General features: G+C 39.1%; 1 protein-coding gene across 3 annotated transcripts in view; it reads left to right on the forward strand.

The window, feature by feature from the left end:
* Positions 1-24,370, forward strand: part of CDK6 (cyclin dependent kinase 6) — a 136,443-nt gene that overhangs the window by 97,716 nt on the left and 14,357 nt on the right. For all 3 annotated transcript variants that reach the window (XM_005518799.3, XM_014248523.2, XM_088064355.1), the window contains exons 6-7: positions 19,430-19,480; positions 23,334-23,469. In XM_005518799.3, coding sequence (XP_005518856.1) covers positions 19,430-19,480; positions 23,334-23,469 — 187 coding nt within the window. The remainder of the gene's footprint in view (positions 1-19,429; positions 19,481-23,333; positions 23,470-24,370) is intronic.

The following is a 24,370-nucleotide window of genomic DNA, read 5'->3' on the forward strand; positions in this document are numbered from 1 at the left end:
AAAGCATCAGAGTGTTTGGTGCTTCATTCTTGGTGCATCTATACCTGCCCAGTTTTCAAAACCATGCTCCTGTATGATTTCAATGCTGCACAGACTAGGAGATGTCTAGGTGTGCATGTGGGACTCAGGAGTCAGGCTATCCATGTAACAATAACAGCCAGGCACATTTAACTATAATATTAAACATCATTATTAATATTAATATTAATAAATAATAAATAATATTTTAAAATGTCTCCCTTTGTAGTAAATACAGAGCTAAAAGTCATCAGAAGAGAATATTAGCTTTTGTAGACTCTGTTATATTCAGAGCCCAGTCAGGCTGAAGAAGGCATATGTTAGAGGGTGGCCAGTGTTGTGACTGCAAGTTTACTGGCACCAATTCAAACCCAAAACTAGAAAAACAAAATGCTCTCCCAAAATGCTTTTCCACCTCCCCAAACTAAAACTAAAACAGTATTATCTCAGTGCAACAAGCTTCATCTATCCAGGAGGGAAATTAATTCCATTCACATGGGTTTCTTACTGAGACTGTTCATGCACCAGCTCCATGGTGTTTTAATCAGCCTGCTGTTGGTAAAATCATCAGTCCCAGAAATTCATAAGCCACAACATTGGCATGAATACTATGAGGTTATTATTTATTCATTTTTAAATATTAAATCATGTTTTTAGCAATTGTCTCATTTTTCAGCCTACTCTGTCAACTGCTAATATATGTGAGACAGTTACTGCATTACCAACTGTGCTTGAAAATTGTAACAGCAGATATGAGATGCTGAAATACCTGTGATGGGCCAAACTCCCTGGTGGACACAAACAGCAGACACAGGGAAACAAGCTATTGGCATATAAGTTATCTTTCAGTGGTATAAATTTGTCCAATTAGAGGAGTTACATCATTGTGTGTAGAAAAAATGTGAGCTTGGGACTTCGTTGTTCTAGATAATGTATACAGTTGTGATAATATCGAAACTATGGTTATGTGAATGCTGGATTTTGGACCTGCAGTCTGCCTGGAATCATAAAACATCAGGTTTTTAAAAATAGCAGCAGACATATTCATTTTTAGCTACAATGTCTTAGGGTATTGAGTAATTGTAAATCATCTAAAACACTAAAATATAGTAAATCTTTATTCCCCTTTCCAAACAAGCCATAAGTTATTAGTATAGTTTGAAGTGCAATCATCAGATCTGTTGTATGTACTTTCGCGTGTCAGCAACAGAACCAGGTGGTAGAATGAGTCTGCGGAAGGAGATCCTAAGAGTAGTGTGGCCAGCAGGACTGGGGAAGTAATTGTTCTTCTATAGTCAGCACTGGTGAGGTCACACCTTGAGTGCGGTGTTCCATTCCAGGTCCCTCAAAGGACATTGAGGTGCTGGAGGGTGTCCAGAGAAGGGAAATGGAGCTGGTGAAGAGTCTAAAAACATGTCCCATGAGAAGTATCTGAGGGAACTGGTGTTGTTATGGAGAAAAGGAGACTCAGGGGGGACCTCACTGCTCACTGCTCTCTACAACTGCCTGAAAGGAGGCTGTGGGAGGTGGGGGCCGGTCTCTTCTGCCTTGTCTCAAGTGAAAGAGCGAGAGGAAGTGGCTGTAGGCTGAGCCAAGGAAGGTTCATATTAGGTATTAGAAAAAAACCTCTCAGTCCAAGAGTGGTCAGACATTGGAGTAACTTTTCCAGGGAGATAGTGGAGTCACTGTCTCTGGAAGTGTTCAAAGATGGATGTGGCACTTGGGGCGATGACTCAGGAGTGATTATGGTGATGCTGGGCCAGTGGTTGGACTGGGTGATCTTCAAGGTCTCCTCCAACCCCAAGGTTCCCGTGATTCTGAGGAGGGGGACCCACTCAGAATGTGCCACTCACTTCTACCTCTACCCAACTTTGTGAGCAAAGGAAGAGCAGCAGAGTCAGCGCTGCAGCTGAAGTTTCAGTTACTGCTTTGTGTGATGAATATGGTCAAGTGGTTGCAGAAAGAAATAGCCAAGTGTAACAGGAAGACCTTTTTTTAAGCTGTCTCCAAAACCTGATACAGAGAACTTCTGACATTGAGTGAAGACTCACTTCTTAGTGGGATCGTGCATTGGCTTCACTGAAATGATTGTTGAAATTAACTCTGACTTCAAAGGGGATTGTAACCTCTTCAGAATCAATTTGGTGTGACAGGGTGGCACAGAGTGGCATATTCTCTGTTAATGTGCACAGTGCAGCACTTGAAGCGATGGCTGTAAGAGTGCTGCAAACTGGCAAGGCAGGAGAGGGTGTTGTGTAGTGGTGTCCACAGCTTCCATGCCCTTCACTGCTTTCAGTGATGCTGTACAAGCTTCCAGCTGTCTCATCTGTGACATAAAACCAGGACTGCAAGACTTTTGTTCAAAATAAGGGTTGCAATATATATGGGAGCTATGAAGAACTGTCAGCTGAGAGTTGAGGCTGAGGGTGGAATTCACAGACTCTATTCTGGGCTTCATGAGGCTGCATAGCGCAAGCAAAAGAGTGTGTATAAGTTAAATTTGCCTGAATTTAAGCCACTCTGGAAGATTATTGTTAGCTGTCTGCTAAAATACCACACACACAAGCACAAGCACAAAAAGGTAGCTACAAAGGGAGTCAGGCCATCAGTCTGTGAGCTACTGTATGCATGTCCTTATCCAGAGAAAGATGTGCAACTCCGGTTGTTACCAGAGGCAACAAAGTGATAACTTGTAACAGAGCCTGCAGTTCCCTGGTGCTGCGAATGGGACAGGCGTCTTTTTTCTCGCAAGAGATCTGCCGTCCAGTTCTTCCTTGAGTCTGTCCTAACTAGCATCAGTTTCATCATGTGTTCATTTGGTCTGAATTAGCTGTTCTGTAGGTGCTAATCTCTCACAGGTACTTTCAAGCACTTCAAGAAAGAAAAAAAAGAGAGAGGTATGCATCCGGCAACGTGTGTTCAACAGAGAGCCGCAGGTTCTCAATGGCCTAAGTGTGTTCTTCATCTGGAGATCGAAGTAAAGAGGACAGTGGGCTTTGGGGGATATTGTTCACAGAAATGCTGCTATTGCAGAGAATTGCTTGGAAAATTCAAATTACTATGTCCTCTACTCCTGGGTTAGTCATTCCTTATGATCAGTTGGTTTGCTGTTAAATGGTCTTGAGGAATAATCAATCTAACTTTGCATACCCAGCGAGGGAGTTGTTTATGTATGCTAAATGACCCTCATTTCAAATTAAGTAACAGTATGTCATTACTTAAATTTTGATTTCCATTAATATTATTCAATTATCCAGACCAGTGGGAAAGCAGAAACATTTGTTTAAAGCCTGTAATCAACAGTAAAGCATCATGTACTGAAATATTATCAGCAAAATACTCTGCAATTGAATATAGAGCTTGTTTTTCTAACTATAGGACATATTCCTGCCACAGCCCAAGTGCATCAGTGATACTGCAGATACTTGGGTTTGGATGGGAGCAGGACAGAGACTACAAATTCATATAAACCAGCATAAACAGAACTGTCTCAAACCAAAACCAGTTGATAAACTTAGCCCGATTTCTATAGGGAAGAATTATATTCCTTGTCTTTTTAAAATCATCTTTCTTTGCACACCATGGTGAATTGTCAACAGACTGGTATTTTAATATCTTCCTGTGTATGTGGGTATTGCAGATGAAATCCTGGACATACTGACTGTGAGAAAGACGGCTCTGATTGATAGTAGTGAAGACTTCAGTTTTATATTATCTTTCTGCACATACAAGAACAGTATCATGAACACAGTCTGAAAATGGGCTCTGAAGATAATAAGGAGCCTCTAAAATACGAATATTGCCATGCAACAAATTGTGAGGCATATTTCTATGACACAGTATAATTTCAGATGCATCTTAATTCCTTGTCAGGTATTTCTCTGTGCTTCAGCATATCCGATCCTTTAGTCTTCACTGTTTTAAGTGGGCACAGTAGCTATGCAGCAGTAGGAATATTTGGCTTTGCCTACTAGATCCTGTATTCCTCCATATGGAAAATTGTTACTTCTTTTCAGTTCTTAGCTTGACTTTTCCTTCTCATGCTGTGTTCTCTTATTTTCGAGACATTTTTGAAATGTCTTTCAAAAGCAGAGAAAAGATCTGTAATATATTTTCAATCTTCTTTAGGTTGGAAAGAAGAGAGAACAGCAGAGGAATCTGTTAACAAAAGGAAAAATAGGACGTATAACTGGATGTTGGGAGGGAAGGTATAATAAAACCAAGACAGTAGAGACATGGCAAAAAGCAATTGAGTACAGCTATGAATGCTGCTTATAAGTTAGGTTTTCCATTTAAACTGACAAACATTTTAAATGTGGTTTAAGAGAGAACTTTTCTCTTTATCATGCAGCAATTTAAACACAGACTTTGCAATCACATTATCTGGTGTTTTCCAGTGAACCTTAAACCAACATATCTAGTGGACCAAGAGCTCCAAAGTGTAATCATTCACTTGTGTGCTTGCTTACAGTTAGATCTTGGTAGCAGAAAGAACTAAAATAACAACTTTCTTTTTTTCTGTTTTGTCTTTTGTTGTAACAAGCAGTGGTGCATGTTGCAGCTTAGAACTGTAAAAGCTACACAGCTTAATTTGCAACCTTTGAACCAAAGTACTGTATGATTCTGGCTTGAGTTTGTTTCTGCCATTTTTGGAAATTATCTTGTTTTGTTACAAGAATGATTTAAGTTGCAAGTGCTGTAAAAGTTCACCACAGTCCAGACCAACTGTACTGGGACAAGGTTTGTTCCTTAGGAAGATCTTGTCAGCATTCAAAATTCTGTGCTTTCCATTTTTCATCTTTTATTCTTCTGCCATTCATGTGCATAGGTGTGTGTGGGAAGCTGATCATTTTTCCAAACTAGACCTACTAAAATGGGATTTTTTTCTTCCTCCCCAGATAAGTTCAAATATTTTTAAAGCTGAATGGACACAAGCCACAGTTTAACTTAGTGACCTTAGTGATCTGATGGAATAACAATGACATTCTGCTTCACGCTTAAGGAAACTTAACATAAAAGGAAGCAGAAGACTGCACTTGTTCATATTATTCCAGTTTTTTGGATAATGAGGATTGTTTTCTGTTTAACCTGACCTCCAAGGCAGAGCTTGAGTTGGCTTTAGACAAAGGACAAACACACTTTAATAGAGAGAAGGGCAAACAGTCAGAATAATGCCATAATTATCGAGTTAAGTATCAAGTAAGAAATAAATGTGTTTCCAAGACAGCATCACCTCATTAAAATACTGACTTGGTTTTTAGCTGATATTTTCCCTCAGGCCTTTTCTAGTTGATATCTGTTTGTCTGCAGTTGGGGTGATTGATAGCCGTTAGTCAAATCCAGTAACTGTATGGGTTTGTGGTTGGAGATGGGTGGTAAGTGCCAGGCCATTCACTTGTGGTTTTGCTTCTAGTTTCCAGCTGTGCCAAACTTTCAGTCAGAGGAATAGATCTGTTAGTAAGGGAAACCGTTGATAAACCATAGAAACCAAAAACTGCCACTACCCATGACAAAAAGCCAGAAGGGAACCGTGAAGCAGTGGTACAAAGCTCCGCAGAAATGGTGTTAGGTGAACAAGTTTAATTTGACTGGTTCAGGTGTGGGGTCATGTCAGGCAAGGCAGTGGCCAAGGCACTAGGACAGGGTGGCTCTGGGCTGGCAGCCAGTGGCTGCACACAGCTCAAGCCCAGATGGCACTTCATGGGAGAGGTCTCCTCCTGGAGAGCTTCCCATAGCTTTCTCATTGCAGGTGGCACAGCACTAGTCTGAAATGCCCCTGAACACATAGTCCTTAAAAATATATGCATTCCCTTGAGGTGCAGTATTCCAGTCTGTGAGAATCTGAAGTAGTCTGGCAAGAGGTCAGAGGAAAAGAGCTTGTGGTTAAGAGAGAGACCGCGACATGTCAGTCATGATGTAGGTATTTCTAAGTCCTTGGAATTAACATTGTAGCATTTGCAATGGATATTTGGAAATGCAGCTGGCAGCAGAAACATCTGGATCTGAGCTGTGCTGGGCACAGCTGCTGGCCAGTTGCTGTGAACGTGCTCCACCTTTGTGTCCTCTGGAGCATCTCAAAGACAGGTTCAAACCTGTGATAAGCTAGAGCAGCCTGAGGGCTGCTTTGGTGGGATCCCCAGCTACAGATTGCTTTTAGCAGTCACTCCACCAGCCAGAGAACAGGAGAGAAGCAGAGCAATGTCATCCATGCCCCTTGCTCTCTAGCCTAAAGAGAGATAGCCAGCTGTACACTGCCCAAAGACTTTCCATTTGAAAGGGTCTCCTGGCTCTTTCACACAACTTCCCTCTGCAGGAACTTGGCTGGGAGAGACTTTGCTTTTTTTGCCTAGAGTTTGGCCAGGGGAATCTCTGTGTACTTTCGTTTGACTCGTAATACAACTAAACATTGTTTTTATTTACTTTTCTCTTTCATAGGAAAATGGCTACAAAACGGTATTTAAGTTCTTGGGATCCTTTCCTGGACGCTGGTGCATTCTGGAGAGGAGGAAAAAGACTAGACTTTAACCATGATTCATGTTGCTGAGCTCCCAAGTGTGGGAGGTTTTTTTCCAAATTGAGTGTCTAGTCAGACATTTTGATCTGGGCAGCCTTTACTAAATTTTCTGTGTTTGATTGTCCAGCAAAGAGTCTAATAGTTAGCTACCATTAGTCAGTCATAAAAGCAGTATGTTCTAGTTGAGAAGTATATAGGACAAATCTGTCTCATATTTGTGTTTTTCAGCAGCTTCAGAGTAGCACTTCTTCATATGTACTGGTCACCAAGGGTGATGGATGTTCTTTATATCTGATAAAACTCCATAAATGTGGATTAGAGAAGCGGAAGCGGACCTAAAGGAACAGACAATCTCTGGAGTTTAAAAACAGCTAAGGATAGCAGAGCAAAACATGGCAGCTTTCTGAGACGTTGTACCATTTTGTACCAAGTAAATAATTGCCTGTGAGAGGAGACCTTGAAATGTCAGTGAGAAAGCAAGAAGTTTGATATTTAGATTTCTGGAAAACAATTTCTCCAAGGGAATCACGGTCCCCAAAGGCAACTCCCCACTGACTCCTGAACCTACGTTGCAGGGTTCAGACCACTGCAGAGAACTTGCCAGTCTGTGTGTTGCAGATACCAAAGACGTAGATAAGAGTCCTGACTTGGTAAGGAAGGGAGGTGGCCACAGCCTTTCCTGCATGTATGTGCCACCTGCCACAGAGCAGCATGTGTTACCCACGTGTAGGGAGCTGCTTTGGCCATCAGGGGCCTGGTGTTGGCAGGATACAGCTCACACTGAGTCACAGCAATTCCTGTCCCTTCTTCCTTTCAAACCATAGTTTGCCGTGTGATATGAAAGCACGTGTTGCTGCCTTGCTTCTAATTTTGTTTGCACGTGGCCTGTGGCACTGCCATTACATTTGCTTGCTTGCTTTGCCTGACCTGCTGGCCCTGTGCAAATGAGTCCATGTGAGACACAGCCACTATGGTGTGCGGACTGCTAGAGGCAGAGCCAGGGTTTGACAAGCTCTTGGTGCCAGCATGTGACCTGCCTGGCTGCTCTCTTGTGCTTGTGGCATGCTTCATTTTGCAGTCTTTCAGGAACCATGCATCTGGCATGTCAAACCATGTGACTTCTTCCAGAAACTCGCACATTATCTGCTCTGCTTTCCTTTTATAGATGCACTGAATGAATTCTGTCCAGTTGCAACTCTTAAGACAAACTCTGAGAAAGTATTTCTTCTTTTACTTAAATATTCTCCATATTCTTAGCTTCTCTCCTAACATATTTAAGTTTGCCAGTAGTAAGTGCTTTTGGAATATAGACATTTGTCAAATACGAATGTCATCCAAGGGATTACTTCATTTCCATTCATTTATTCAACTGAGCTGAAGTAAATTGGCGTGAAGATTCAGTTACTATTGATTTTCACTGAGTCTGAATCAGTTACCTAAAGGTACATGACTCAATGAGCTATATCATCCAGAATTTCACCAACTACAGTGAATTATCAGATCTTTTTTATTAGATTATGTCCATGAAACAGGCTTTATGATTATGTCAGTACAGCATACACACTATTCTATACAATTTAATAATTTCTTAAGTGCTCTTTATATCGAAATAATTTGAGAGCAAGCTTTCAGCATCTAAAGAAGTATACATAGCAGGAGATCTTTCTGTAATGTTTCTATCTGTAGCTGTTAAACTAAGCCTGTTTGGCACTGATAAATCATATTCTGCTGCTGTAAGAATTAAGATATTCAGTTAAACCTAGATCTCATCAGACCATTAGCACTGAAAAGAGTACATGTACAGAGACAGAACCATATTCTAGGTGGGTGTCCTACCCACTCAAGCACAGAAACAGGCTTGCTTGCTTCTCTCCTTCCAAAGAATCATTTTTCCATTCCTGTGAAGTAATTGCAAAAGGAGAGGTAGGTGTTGCTCATCTCCTAGATGTTTTAACAGTTCGGTTTTGAGGGCATTCTGCTGGAAAGTGCGAGCGGAGTTTAAAGAGGGCCTAGACTTTTTAGCAAACCCTCTATTTTTGGCAAACATGCCAGCCACAACAGTATGAAAAGCAAGGCATAAAATGGCTTACCACAGGAGGAGGGTTTCTACTTGATTATTCACTTACTCCAGAAGAGGATTCTGTTTTTATCTTTAATTCTAAACAAATTAGGTTGGTTTTTCTTTTTCAGAAATGACAGCCATCTCCATCTGGATCTTGAGGAACTCCTTGTAGTGGACATAAAGGTGGTGATCACTGTGGTGATGTGGGTGCAGAAGAGTTCAAGATAAGGGGTGATTCAAGGAGCTACATATGCTCAGTATTTCAGAGACTGAGGGAATGTTCATTTTTTTAAAGACAGAGTTGTGTGCTCTTCCCATTAAAATGATGTTAAAAATCAATAGAGCTGTGCCACAGAAGACACAAAAGGCTTATGGTTCAGTAATGGCAAAGCAGAGATAATAGCATAAAAATGGTTGCAAAAAAAAATTGGGGACCTTTTTAACACCCAAATCTACTTCACAAAATGTGCTGCAGTTGCACAGGGGAGGGTGGCATCCAAGCAGTGTCATCTCCTGGAAGTTAGGTTTTCAGTTTCTCTTTAATATAAAAATTAACTTACTCTTTCTTTTGGTCAGGATTCAAGTGTGAAAAAAGATTTTGTGTGAAGTCACTAGAAGCTGAACAGGATAAATAACCAGAGAGCTCCTAATAGGTGAACTCAGATTACTATGCACTGTCATGGGCCAGGGAATGTAAATCTCAGCTTCTGTGGCCTGTGTAGAATGTATTGTGTGGGACAAAGTATTGCTTAGGGCAAAGTTGTATCTAGTTTAACTGGCCTTTGAAAACTGTATCAGTTTTCCTTGCATGGTTGCTATACATAACTTTCTACCTTAAATGCTTATCTCAAGCTTTTCTGCAGGTGTTTATTAATTCACTGTAAGCCAGCACAGCTGCTAAAAATTAATGTATTTTCTTCACACCATCCTTCTAATCCACTTTCATGTCTTTTGACACTCAGACTCAGCAGCTGGGGAAAAAGTTGAAATTGAAATTTAACCTCTGCTCACACAACAGTTTGCCATTTACTACTGAAATGTTTTCCCTGCCTTTCTTGTCTGAAGGACTGTAATCCACTCACAGATTTTTTTTCTGACCAAGAGTGTTCTATTACAGCTGAGGGTGATGAGACATTAGTTGTGGGTGGGTACAGTTCTGATGTTTCATGTTTATCTGAAAATTTAGAGAGGCTTAGAGCAACAGGTGCCATTAACACCTAGTATGGGGGCAAATAAAGTGATCACAGATCAAAACGTGTACTTGACACCACACAGGAGCAGCTGAAGCCCAGATCAAGAGAAAACCCAAGGATTCTCTCTCCTAGCCTTTAATATGTTTCCAGAAGGGAAAAGAATCAAAAATCTTTTCCTAAGATTTCATTCTGCACTGAGAATTTTATGTTCTAGATTGTGAGAATATCTTCTAATTCTGTGTTTCCCTTCAAACATGGGAATTTGACATCTCTTGAAGCTCCCTTTTCTGAAGTCTCACGGAGTGCCATTACCTCATTGTCAGCCACTGTACCATTGCATCTGACAGAAAAGATTGACTTACAGATTTTTTCTCATGCTCTTATGGTCAGGTACTTGCTTTTTTGCCTTACTCTTCCTAGTTCTAGAGTCTGTTGGTGTTTTTTTTTTAAAGTTAGACTAGTAATTTAATCACATAGATGCACCATTTTCTGTTGCTCATAATGCTGAAAATTAAACATCATTTATGACATTATCCTTTCACATTATTTTGGATTAAGTATTTAGAGTATAAGCTCTTTTATTCACAGAGTGTACTTTCATCTGTGAAGCTCTTGCTTAGCACTACTAAGATAGAGGTAAAGCCCAAGAAAAGCTGGGAACACATGCTTGGTTGTTAATTTACTCAGTACCTTTGGGTACTGGCTTGAGTAGAGAGACTTTGGGGAGATCAAATGAACCAGTATACAGACTATACATGTTCGTATCTTTCTTTTCCCTTTGAGAAGGAAGAATCACAGGTAGGTAAGAGTTAGTTTCCTTTGGGCAATGGTTATGTGTGCATAGTCTTTCACCTGATACAAGGATGATAACAGGGTTAGACATTCGGTTTAAAAGAATTTATTCCAAGAGAAATCAACCTAATGGCACAAAACCTTTTAGCCTCAAGCTGTAATGTGAAAGCAATCTGATGGAAAATATACCCAGTTTGTGGAACATTACTGAACTTTAATTAGAGGGCTTCAGACTTTAAAACCTGTTCTATATCCATCCCCTTGATTAAAACTAGTCCAACATTAGAGGCACCCTTGAGCAAAGCCCATTTTAAGAGAGGTTTTTTACACCAGTTTTTAAGTATGGTAAATGTCAACAGATGAGCTTTCTTGAAGTCATCTTGGCATTGCAAGAATTGTGGAACTACAAAAAAATTATTCTGTATCTCTGAAAACTGTGTTTTGAAAAGATTTTCACAGTGAAATTTCATACAGGATAAAGAAATAGATACTTCATGTATGTATTATGCCTGTTTCATTTAATTTACATAATTGATAAAGACTAGAAGCAGACTGAAATTCCTCTTGCTTACCTTGAAGGTTCGTCTTTTGCCATGATATAGATGTTCTAAAACCATTTCTTTAAAATATAGTGTTAAAGAGCATCTTCATATTCTGGCTAAAATGTGTCATTTTGGAGTGCTGTCTGCTAGATTTTTAAGTGAAGAGTAACTTATGAGTTAAAGAAGTGGTGAAAAACAGCTCTGACATGCTCTGGAGGGAGGATATAGGTCTCTTCAAGGAAGACATGGGCAAATTTGTTCACAGGCATGAGGTTCTCTGCACAAACTCACACACACATTGTCTGCACAGTGATCTGCACCCTTGCTTGTTTGAATGAACAGGACAGTGAGGACCCCTCTTGGCTGCTACCCTTCCACATAAGACAGCCTTTATCTAATCCACACCTCACTTGTTACTTTCAAACCCCACAGCTGAGTTGCACAAGAAGGGCAAAGCCATGTGAGAGTTTTAAAGAGTGCAGATTTAAAACAGGGATATGAAATAAGTTCATGAGAGAGAAGAGAATGCATCAAACTAAATAAGTGATTGTGGGAAGACCATTATCATATTGTATGTGTCATATCAGTATTTCTTTCAGGCTGCTTTCAAAAGGCAGAAGCATGCAGTTTAGTTATGTCATTAAATTTCAAACTGCTGATGGACAAGTAGGTGTAATTTGCGCACAGTGATGAGATAGGTGTTTAATACACAGGCAGTTCAATCATACTGCTGGTAGAACTGTCAGTACAAACAAAAGGAATGATTCTTTATCCACACTGAGCAGAGACCTCACTTTTTTTCCCTTCCCTTTTTCCAAGGTCAGTTGTGTGTGTATTTATAGAATTTGCTTCAAACGTTGCCACAGTTTTCAAGGTGCCACTATTATATCACGCTTCCTGAGCTGAGATAATAAGCCTTAAAGCCCTAGTGAAATAAACCTACAAATCTTGCAGGGAAACAAATGTCCACAGATAAGAGAACTGTGACGTGCATGATGAGAGAGTAAGTGAAGGACACTCCACCAACCAAGGCTCTTCTATTTCAAAAAATAATGTTCAGTGATGAATTCTGAAGTAGTTCTGCCCAGGAACAGATGAGATCTGCCTATGTTACAGCATATTCTGGTCAAAGATCATATCTACACTTAACCTTACTTTTGGGAACTTTATATGTGTGGATGTATATATATGTATACAAATATATATAATGTACGTATCCTTCTCTTGAAGCATGATTATTTTTCTTTAAAAAAGGGTTTGAAACCAAATCTCAGTTGGCTTGAACCTGGGGTCATTGATGTCTGTGGTAAAGCTCCCTTTTATGTCAGTGGTAGGGGACAAGGCCCATCATTCTGTTCCAAGGCCACCTGGGACTATGCTTACCTAGAAGGTGTCAAGCAAATTTTAAGCACCCAGAAAAAGATCTCCTGTGTCAGTTGTTAGGGAAGCTTTGAAGACAGTTATATTTTCTCTTACTTACAGAGATCATTAGTTATATTGGGTAAACTTCACTCTACACAGTAGGCTGGCTTTGGTCATAAAGCTGTACACAGTGCCTCTGTTTGGTTTCCCATTTACTAACGTTTCCCTTTCAGTTTTGCTTGCAAAGGGAACATCTGAAATTGGGTCCTTCCTTGCTGGCTTGTATCTGCACCCAGCTCTGAAAGCTCTTTGTTTTCTTCTACAAGAAAGAGATCCTGTATGTTTCTTATGAACTAGACCATACATGGATTTGGGGGTCAGAATATTATCTTCATTTCTAGAATTAATTTGCTTCATTTTGAATAGCAGTGGAGAGCAAATTCAACACATTACAGAACTGGAAGTTTGGAAAAACTACCGTATTTTTTTATCTGCTTCTGTCTACTGGGTGACATGAGTAACTCCAGGGAAAACAATAATTGTAGGTTCTGATGCATTAGATCTGGTTCTAATAATAGTTCAGTACTGACATGGCCCCATCTTAGTCCTCTTATTCATGATTGTGATATTATCATACTTGAAGAATGATAGATTTTTGAATGAAAGAAGTTGAACTTTTAAAGACTAAAATGAGAGACTCAAGATGGCTGGTCTGGTTTCTGTCAGATTTTAGCTGAAGAGTATTTCCTCAGTTGTAATGTTTATCTATGTCATCTTTCTCCTTACTTATTGGAGGAGAGAAGAAAAGTTTTGTGAAAGTTTTGAGCAATTTATGATCAAGTATAATAACCTCTACATGAAGTAACTTCTTCCTATGCAGCGTCTGGCACCCACCCACACAGAGATATTATTAAAGGGAAAGGAGAGAGAGAAGTACAAGAAAATGTTAGGTTTAAAACGAGAACTCTGAATTGCACAACAGCTGAGGCAAGTCACTTGTGACTGGAAGTGGGTAACTGTCCAGAGTGTGAAATCTTGTCAGCATGGCCTGTTTTCAGATTAAAGTTTCATATTGCACCTTATTCATCTTACATACCAGAAAGGCCAATGATCTTCATCTTTAAAAGGTGATACATTTTTTTCTTGTTTTACTTTCTCTTTTCATATCTGTAGTACAGACTTGTGCAGGCTATTTGTCAAAGAGAAACAGTGGTAGCAACAAGAGAGGCTAGGAATCAGCTCAGAAATAATCCCTGTGAATAAAGGTTTCCACAGGACAGTCCAGATCATCTTATTTCTAGTCATCTCATAATTTCAGTTTTAGGTCATGTATGGTTTTAATTCTTAAAATGAAAATATTTTCTTCATAACAAATAACTAAGAATCTGACAAAATTATTTACCAGCTATTCACATTTTGTAATATGAAAAAACCCAGCCCATCCTTTTAATACATCTCTGACTATGTAATTTGGCAGGTTTCCTGTGGCATGATGCAGGATTCCTTGGCAAATGTTACTTGGCTTTAGCTTTTTTAGTTTCTTCACCATCACTTTGTTGCTCTTGTAAACACAGACATACAAACTCCTAGACTTAACTGCTACAACACTATCAGATTCTAAAATTTCATGTACAACCTCTACGTGACCTTGTACATTTTTTTCTTCATTATGTCAAATAATCATGGACTTTCAACACCTCCCTCATTTTGTGTAATGCCTTCGAAGCTGCAGCTACCTTTTCTGAATTCACTGCTCTTCTTCCCAAAACACCTTTTCGGCATCTTCTTAACGAGAGTGTCCAAGCCCCACTTGCCCAAAACTCAAATTGTACCCTTCCCACCCATGATGTTCTTCTCATATTAGGGAGTTCTTGCAGGACTTCCCTGAGTACACATGGATCACCAATATACAGGCTTTTCACTAAGAATATTGTATGTATTCAAGTTAGTAATTAAGAGATTATCCTTACCATTTTTCTGTGATAACAGGGAAGGGGATGGAATTCCTAACTGCTGTTGTCACCACAATGAGCAAATGGATTAGCAGAAAGGATTTTGGTAGTTATTTTGTTTGTTACTTCTTACATATCTGGAAAGATTCTAGGCTTGTCTGCCTTTGGAATCACTTGTATTGGCAATTCCAGAACTGTCATGAGAGCTCAGTAATATGTTTTGGTAAGAAAGTGAATTTCTTACCTTTTTTTCACTCTTCAATAGATTCTTTCTTCACAGTAACCTTTCTGTGACCAATGTCAGAAACGGAAAGATAGTTTCCAATCAGAATGTCAATAATTAGTTAAAAATGTCAGCTACTGTCAAAAAACCTGCAGAAATCTTTTCCTATACTGCAATGCATGTGGCTTTATTAGGTTTTCTCCTTGTGTTTGCATTAAAATGCAAACTATGTTTGACTAGAACAATGCTTATCAATATCTTTAATTCCAGTCTTTATGAAAATTCTAACTTTACTTATGAAAAGCTTTAGATTATCTTTGCTTTGTAGTCCAAAGACTGAAGATAAAATCTAGAAGTAATGTGGCCAGTTTACAGTTAAAACTCATTTATCTCTTGCGTGTCATTGCATTGTCATTGTATACAATACTTCAAAAATTGCTTTGGCATGTCTGTAGCGTTGCACCAGGGAAAATTCTTTTGTGGAGACTTGCTTAGGAAATGTTTATATCTCAGGTTTTACCGAGTAGTACAGACATGAAACACAATGTCTGTAAAATAAAGTACTCAACTTTTCAGATACTAATGTCCAGGTCAGATAGAAAGAATATTCAGTGAAGGTGAAATTCAGCATGAGCATGAGCAAAAGCATAAGTTAAGGCATGGACAAGAGAAAAAGAGCTTAAAGTTGGTAAATGGTTAAATCTAGTTTGTTCAGCTATATATAAGCATGAGAACCTTTTGTCCAGAAAACTAAGGGTGCAAGCCCTTTTAAACTATAAGTAGATGGTAACATTTCAGGATTTGTAGGTTTTCTATTGCAACCTTATGTTGTGATCTGTATTTTTATTTCTGTACTATCACAGAATCACAGAATGCCTGAGATTGGAAGGACCTCTGGGTATCATCTGGTCCAAACCCAGGCAGGATCACCTAGAGCAGGTTGCCCAGGACCATCTCCAAATGGCTTCTGAATATCTCCAGGGTGGGAGGGTCCACAACCTCTTTGAGCCATTGTTTGGCCACCCCCACAGTAAAAAATTGTATATGTTCAGAGGGTGTTCCTGTTCTTCTGCTTTCACAGTGCAGACTCATAGCTAATATCCATTTAATTGTGCAGCTGCAAATTTTGTACCTCAGGAACTAAGGTACTTGCTTACTGGCTCAGGAGGGATTTATTTTAGCAGGACAGGGTAAGTAATACAATGCCTTTGTCATATCTTCGTATCTGTAGGTTAAGGGCATTCTGGTCCTACAGCAGACACAGAAAGGCTTTTCCTCCATACAGTAGTGGGCATCATTCCAGAGGCTGTGGAAAATGGCCTAGCTCCAAGGCCAGGAAAAGAAGTAGCCAAATAAGATGGACACTTGTGTATTCCCTTCAACATTTTCCTCATTCTGTTGCGCTGAAAAATCGAAGAAGCCACAACCAGCATGGGAAGCATTTGAGACTTCTTGAATCAACAGGGAAATTAAGTGTCATAGGTGCACTCCAAATCTTTTTGTCCCATCTTCTTCCCTACTTGGCGTGTGTTCAGTCACAACAATGGTGTTGGAGCCTTCAGAGCATGGATTTTGCAGCAAGAAAAGTCAGGGATGTTTGAGAGGATTGAGGAACCACACAAAGAGCAGGTGTATCCCCGTGGATAGTTCTTTCATCCATGGGAATGTCCCTCTGTCCTGAGATACATGTACTCACAGATTTTAGGTGTTTTTTGAAGCCAGAGGACACAAATCCAGATCCATGCCTTTCCTGAAGAAAAAAAGAAGGAATTCTATAAAATCAGGCTCCAGAGTTTAACCAGGCTTACACAGATTATGATCACAGAGAAGAGAACATATGCTCAAGAAAGGACTTCTGGATCAAGCTTGCATAAATAAACCTCAGGGAGTGAGTGGGTGTATGAATCAAGTGAAAGATACCAAGAACAAAGGTGAAGAGCTGATGTCCATCTTTAAGAATCTTTTAAAAATTGTCTTCATGTGAAAGTTTTTATGTGTACGGGACTTGCAAAACTGTCAGGTCGTTACAAAAGAATAACTAGTGCCAAAATGTGAAATGAGAACTTGATACAGTTGCTGATTAGGTGAATCTATTTCCCCAATCATCTGTCCAATATTCCAATTGAACCTTGAGCCAAATTTCACGAGGCAAATTTCATTAGTGATGCCTAACCTGGAGTTGGCATCCTGTTGTAGTCATGATGGTAGGATGGATAGGAGGCTGGAAGATGCACTAATAACACTTCATTATGATGAAATACCAAAGTATGTTGGAAGGTCACCTTGTATTGTATAATTATACTTTCAAAAGAATTTAAATTCTTGCTTCAGCCCTTAGTGAATTTGAGACAGCAGCAATGATGGGAAAATCCTTCCTTAAAAATCCCAAGAATTGTACTTGTTTTGGCATGACACTGCCTAAGGTGATTTGCGAACAAGGCTGCCTTTGCCAGGCTTTCACATTAATGCAAGGTTCAGCATACATTTTAAAACATTAAATCAGCTTTCCATTTGCATAGATATGATTATTTGAATGTGTAGATTTTGTTAATTTAAAGGGCCCCAATAATCTAATGGTGGAACCAGGATTAAATATTCAAAGTAACTGTATATTAATAATTTCAAGCAGTAGTTAAAAAATGTCTTTGTTGTAGTATGGCTTGACTTTGGAAGTTACAGTGTGTGCCTGCTGCCACAAGCAATGCTGGGATTGTAGCTATTGAATGTTCTGAAAATCAGGCTCAAAACTTAGGGCAGAAGAAGATGCTTCTGTCTGAGTGGGTTAAGCTTTGGGTTTTTGTAGAAGCCAGTATTTCTATATACCTTAAAGCTTAAAAAAACCCAGAAATCCCAAAGTATGAATTGCAATGATCTTGTCAAAGTGGCTACAGTTAGTAAATATCATGTGTATCTGAGAAGCAAAACATCCCATTATTTATGATTTATTCATAATCAAAATAAATAAAGCCCTTTATGGACAAGTAACAGGCTACCACATTTTACCCCATCAGATCAAATCTCATGTCAGATGGTTTCAAGTCAGATGTTACTAAATTGTTCTCTCAGTATCCCTACACAAAGCAGTTTGGAGTATACATTGGTATGACATGTCCTGAATGGCAGCACACAAGAAGGAGGCAAAATGCATGTTTAGTTCATCAAAGAACAGCATGTCTGCCAGTTCACTGCTTTTTCTTGGTGGCCCAGATTTCTGCAGAGATTGTCATGTCTAACTAAGAAATGCCACAGTGCTCTGTGTCTGTTTACTCCATTTGGAATGGACCCACAAGACATGCAGTGACATGGAGCTCTGCTGCCTTTGTGAGGGTGTCAAGATAGGAAGTGCCATTTTTCAGTATTAACTCACGGTTAGCAAAAGGAGGTCCAGATCCTACACCTGCTCCTGCATATGGGCAGTGAGAGGGGGAGGACCATATCTGACTATTCTTTGTTCTCCAGTCCAGATAGGAGAGATCTTTTCCTATGAAGAGCAGCAGTGAAATGATGCCTTCGGCTATCAGTGGTGTCAAGGACTTGTATCAGACAGAAAAGGAGTATGTGGAGAGAGGCAGGAGAATGAGTGTTTCTCCATAACCAAAGGCTGCTGATGAGAGCATGGGATTAGGCATTGTTTGTCAAGTCACTGTGTCTCAGTTGAACAGTTACAGAAACTGTAACCATGAGTTTACAACATACTCTGTACTTTGAGAGCCGAGATCCAGACAAGAGGGCAGCCTGGCTATCCGTCGACCCAAGTTACTATCTCAGTTTGCAGTTGTGTGTGAGTTGTGTTTCTTGGAGTAATCTACCATTTGTTGAACCAAAATGGTACATGACATCTGTGGCCTGATCTTCACAGATTCCTCATTCTTGGCTGGATCCTTACTCATCTGTCAGTAAAATGTTGGAGTATCTTGGGAGTTTCAACATAAAATTGCACTGTTGTTCACACCTTACTGAGTTCAACACAAAGCTGTAAATACAGCCATACTGCCATACAAATCAGATTTTCATATTTTACATTGGTACTGTGGGGTAGCACACAGTGGTGATAGCATCTTACACATGATGAGTGAAAATATTTTAAATTGCACTTTGAAAAGGTGTGTGAAAGTATTTTTAGTCACTGTTTGTTTTATTTTTAAGCCTTTGGACATTCAGCCTAACAATTTGTTTCTTTCCTGAATGTATCTTTATTTATGCAGCAGAAGTATTCCTCTACTTCAAGGTAAATTCTGTACCGTTTCACACCCCATTGTTTACAGACCTTCATGAATCCATTGTCATTTATTTGACCCCTTAAACCTTGGAGCACATTTCCAATATACAGTATGCAAGAAATTTAATTTTCAATTTATATTCATAATAATCTCTAATTTTATTACGTTTTAACGAATTGCATGACATTCACTTTATTTTTGTCTCAGCAGCTATTTTAGTGTTCTTTTAGTGAAAAGCTGTTTTGTTAATGATATAATTAATAGGAAAATGTAAGTTGAGGGAAAATTATTCCATTCATGCAAAAGGGCAGAATTAAGTTTTTGAAAGTAGTGTATTCAAAAGTATGTGTCATCTGTCCCCTTTTGTTACAAGTTTTAGTAGAAACTTGAAAGGTTCATTCGCAGACTGGATAAAGCATGGAAGCAGAAGATACGAAGTCTCAAAAACCCCCCACGTTTTCACCATACATTGGCAACTGTCAATGACATATGTAAATTTACATTAATTAAAGCAAGTCACATCCTAAAAATATTTTTATTTATTTTTTCAGACCACTCTTCCGTGGAAATTCAGATGTTGATCAACTAGGAAAAATCTTTGAGTGAGTAATAACCAGTTGCCTTATGTCAGTATCTGTTTAACATTGGAACCTTGTGAGATTCTTTGCCATGTTTTTGTGCAATAATGTGACTAGAACAAAGTATTCCTAGAACATATTTCCTATTACTACCGTATGCAACATGGTATTTCCGTGTATTCTGTGTCAGAGTGGGAGGAGGAAGCAACATGGAATAAAAAACTGCAAAACTGATAGACATCATCAGGAAGCTATGAGACTTGTGGGTTTGGGCTTTTTAAGTCTCTTAAACATACTGTGCGTGTACCATTCATGCATACTCAGAAACAATTAAATCCAATTGATTCTCTTCATGTAAACAAACACAGAGGTTTTATTTTTTTTTATTTACTTCTTTGTGCATTGCAGAAAACATTAGAATACATTAAAAGTTAAAATCTCTAAGGTTATTACCAACAGCATCTTTGCAGAAAAGACTTTGAAACATCCAAAAATATGTTAGCTTTTAAAATACATTGTGTAGCCTATTAATATTCCTTATTTTGGTCTGGAAGGTGAGAGCTAATTTTAACATATGCTTTCTCAGAGATGAATTGACTATTTTAAAACCACTGTACAGTTCTAGGCATTTGTGTTTTTCAGATACATCAAATATGTTATTAAGGAGGCAGGTAGACTCTAAACTCTCTGAGGTGGAATATTTCTCGTCCAAAATTAAGTTATTGATATTACCAATATGATAATTAAGTAGGATTATATTACTTTTTCTTGTAAAAGCTCTTCAGAGTAAGGAACATTTTTGCATTTTTAAGAGGCATGTAAATTTAAGATCTGATGTACATTCCATGTAGTTAGGAAATCAAAGCCACACAGAGCTGATACAAATCCAGAAAAAGAATGTCTGTTTGTCTCTGCACCTTTGTCTTCCCTTTCTGTATAGAGAGGCTGCAGGGATCCAGGGATCCGAGTGAAATAAGAAGTAGATAGCACGGAGAGAGAATGAGAAGTATTATTCCAAAATGTTATTTTCTTGAAGTTATTCCAAAGAGAAGATAGTACAATTTCTAAGACAAGCTAAAACTGAACAAATTAATGAATTTCTCTGTTTAACCATTTTTTCAGTTCTCAAATAATAACAGATCTGTTTCTAAACATTTTCATTATTTAATGTGGGGTTCCTAAATTGCAGGTCTTGATTTCTCACAGTTGACTTCCCCTTCCTGCATACCATACCATGAGTATGTGACTCACTTGTGTGGTTAATTTGTCATGCGCTAAACAGCTCTTCCTGTCCAATCCAGAAAAGTCAGTCCTTAGTTTACTTTTTCTTCTTCTGCCAAAAGTACTACTTCAGTCTTGCAATATCCTGATTTATTAAATGAAGACAGCTTTGATACATACAACATACTTTACAATTAAAAAAGACATAGCTGTGATGTCTTTCATTTGTGACTTTTAAGAGGAAAATGAAAATTAACTGGGCCGGGATTAAATGCATAACTGCTAGTGACAGCCTCCCACAGGGATCTTTCCATCCCTTGGGGCTGAGATTACCTGTGCAGAAAAGAATTCACTAAGAAAAGAAAATGCCATGCTAAATTTAGAAGAAATTCCTTATTGCACATCTACTTAAAGAGAAAGTTTGGGTTTGCTTCTTTTGTACAGTTCTTCCTAAGTGGTTGAAAAGTTTCTGTATTGGGTTCTGAGGGGTTGTGCCAAATAGTGTTTATTTTGTGTTTTCACAGCTGGAAAACCCCCTACGGTTAGGCCTAGCTCTTCTTGTAGGAGGGTTGTTTCTTTCTACAGTAGTGACTCATTCTGGAGATCAGTTTGGACAGAAGGAAGTGTCAGGATTTTCGTGCAATCTGGACTGATGCATCCTTTCAGATAATGGGGCTGTGGTCTGCCTTTGCTTTGCATGTGCAATGTGATTTATGTCAGTAAAATTCTCACTATGTATGAGGGTAAATCCCTCATACACGGCTCAAAACATCTTCCTGCTTTTCTGGGACACTAGCATCATGTGGCATATCCCCATAGATTTCAGGCTAAACTGCAATGGTTTGAACAGACTTGTCTCCCATTGTGATCAATGGGAGTGGAAAGTACTCAGCATTTCTCAAGACCAGGCCTGAACCTCCTTTGGCAGGAGGTGAAATTTATCCAAGCTATTCTCAAACTTAGTCACTCAAATGGTGATACTACCATACTACCACATACTAGTGATACTACCAGACTGTTAGAGTGGGAGCAGCTACTCAGACATTCATTATTAAGGGGTTTTGAGTGCTTACTACGTGTGTGTAACCAAAATGTCTCTCCACTCTGTCTTGTCCAGCCCACCCCTCTCTGACAAGCTGCCTCCTGGATTCTTTGCCTGTGTCTGTGCTTATTCTGGCCTGCTCATGCTCTGCCATGCAATCATTAAAAACAGTGGGACTAACCAAACCCACTTGAATGACAGGTTAAATGTCATTATTATTTCAAATACTTAACTCTCCCATCTCTGATGCTGTTTGTATTATATTTAATGTGGGGCCAGATCCTGAAATATCTAATCAAAAAGCCAAGGGGGCTGCCCCATACCCACGCTGCACCTGATAAATGGCAAGTGTGGTTTTTCATACAGATTTAACTTAGCGTTTCCCAAGAGCTGTGATGTGTCCAGACGTAGTAGGATTTAATTGTCCTGAAGTTGTAATTGCTTTGCCCTTCCAGCCATGCTGCTATTTTGAGGACATACTCATTTTCAGTGGTATTTTAGGTGAGCCAAATTACAATCTAAAATCCATGTAGGTAGAGGTGGGATAATTCCATTACGTTCGCTGGGGTAACCTGTGATGTACCTCGGTGGGGTTGGCCCAGGGCCTCACCCAGCCTTGCCACAAACTCAGTGAGAAAAAAGGTCAATGCTGCTCCCTAGTGGCACTGGCCTTTGTGCAGGCCCAATATTCAGTGACATTGTTTTTCTTTCCTTTCTTGTCTTACCCTGTCAGCGTTTCCATTGAAAATCTCGATTTTACAGGTTATAAAAATTTATTTTCCCTGAAACCAAGCAAGTAATGTATGAATTTCCATCCGAAACTGGTTTTCAGCGCCACAAATACTAGCATCAGACTAAAATGTGAAATGTATGACATATTTCATCACTGGTGGTTTACCTACTAATTAATGAATTAGAGTTTTAGACCTCAGCATATTATTTATATATAAGTACAAATCTCTTCTATCATTTAGAGAATAAAGAAATACAGTATTTAAAGAAACTAAAGTATTCTATTAAGGAGTAAAGAAAAACTAAAATACAATTGAAAGCAAAACCACAAAGACACTCAAGTGCCTTTCCACTTCTAAATTGAGACTTTAAAACCTGTATTGTGAAGCAAATAAATTGTTTAAATTTGGGCAACAATTACTGCACATAGCTTTGAAGCATTATGAAACATCCCTTTTATTGCCTTACCCTCATCTTGACCCACGCTCTTCTCTCAGTCCCTATTCTTGTGAAAAAAGATCCTTGCATGCAATTCCCCTTTGAAACTTACTGCTTTTAATCATCCTGGAGTGACATATGTTGCACCATCCAGTCAAGAGCTAAGCAACTTTTTTCTAAAGCACTCAGCCTTTTTTCAATTAAAAAGACTCAGAAGACTGAGACTTAGGCTGGAAAATTGCGCTACCCACAAAATTATTTCTACCAAGCAAATTGAGGACCTACATTTATCAGGTTCTATTCACAGAGATTATTGCACTACTGTACAATTAAACATTTAAGCTCATTTAATCAAAAATACTTTAAAAATGCCACTCAGTGTAATCAATAAGAAGGGAAAACTGCATAAATGTTCAGACCTAACATTATGTTTTTATTTCACAGTGTAATTGGACTCCCAGAGGAAGAGGACTGGCCTAATGATGTTGCCCTTCCAAGAAATGCTTTTACTTCCAGACCCGCACAACCTATTGAAAAATTTGTACCAGATATTGATGAAGTAGGCAAAGACTTGCTTCTTGTGAGTTTCTATTTGTTGTTCCCCACTTCACATGACTGATAGTTCCCACTGTGCATGCAACTTGCCAAGAAAAAATGAGGTTTCCATTTAATGGAATTGGTAAAAAAAAGTCAAAAATAGATAAGACAATTTGTGTTAATCTGTGAAACAACAGCACAAAGACACTGCCTTTGGCTCAAGAGGTGTCAGAGCTGAGAATAGCTCAAGATTAGGAAACTGGGTCAGGGACGTATCTGTTTGACCTGTTGTTAGACCTTATGATTAGATCCTCATTACTGGCCACTGCAGTGCCACTGATGCAGCCATTCTTACAGGATTGGCCTTGTGAGAGTACAAAATCGGATCGACCATTTCTTGTGGTATTGTGCGGACCCAGTATGAAGCGGGAAATAGGCTGTAATGGCAAATTACATCTGCTGGCCTTCTACTGGATGCTGAAAACTTGACACTTGGAATTCACCATTTACTGCCTCTTGCAAATGGCAAGGCTGAACAGAAGTAAAAGAATTGGGCTGGTACAGCTATTTCCATCATTGTTACAGATAATTAGAAACTCCAGTCCTGAAGTTCAGTCTTGATGTAGAATATAGGGAATGACCTTGCATCAATATGCTTCTTGTTGTGCTTGTTGGAATCTAGTTAGATTTGTTCTCTGGAAGTCCTTTAAAGACCTTGGTTCATATGAGCTAGGTAGTGCAATTCTTGAAAAAACTGATATATCTCTTCAGGAACTTCTGTCTCTGGCCTCTGGCCAAGGTTATCTCAATAGTAAAGGATCCTGCAGTGTCCTCATGATGGCAGCTCCCAGCTGTAGAAAGCTGGACTCTTGAAATGACAGGAAGAAACACTGCTATGAGAAAAATCTGTTGTGCTTGCAGACAGCCTGGAAGTGGAAGCTAAA

The sequence above is a fragment of the Pseudopodoces humilis genome, chromosome 1 (genome assembly GCF_049639895.1).
Source record: "Pseudopodoces humilis isolate 2021_Gansu_Grassland_sample_001 chromosome 1, ASM4963989v1, whole genome shotgun sequence".
NCBI lineage: Eukaryota > Metazoa > Chordata > Aves > Passeriformes > Paridae > Pseudopodoces > Pseudopodoces humilis.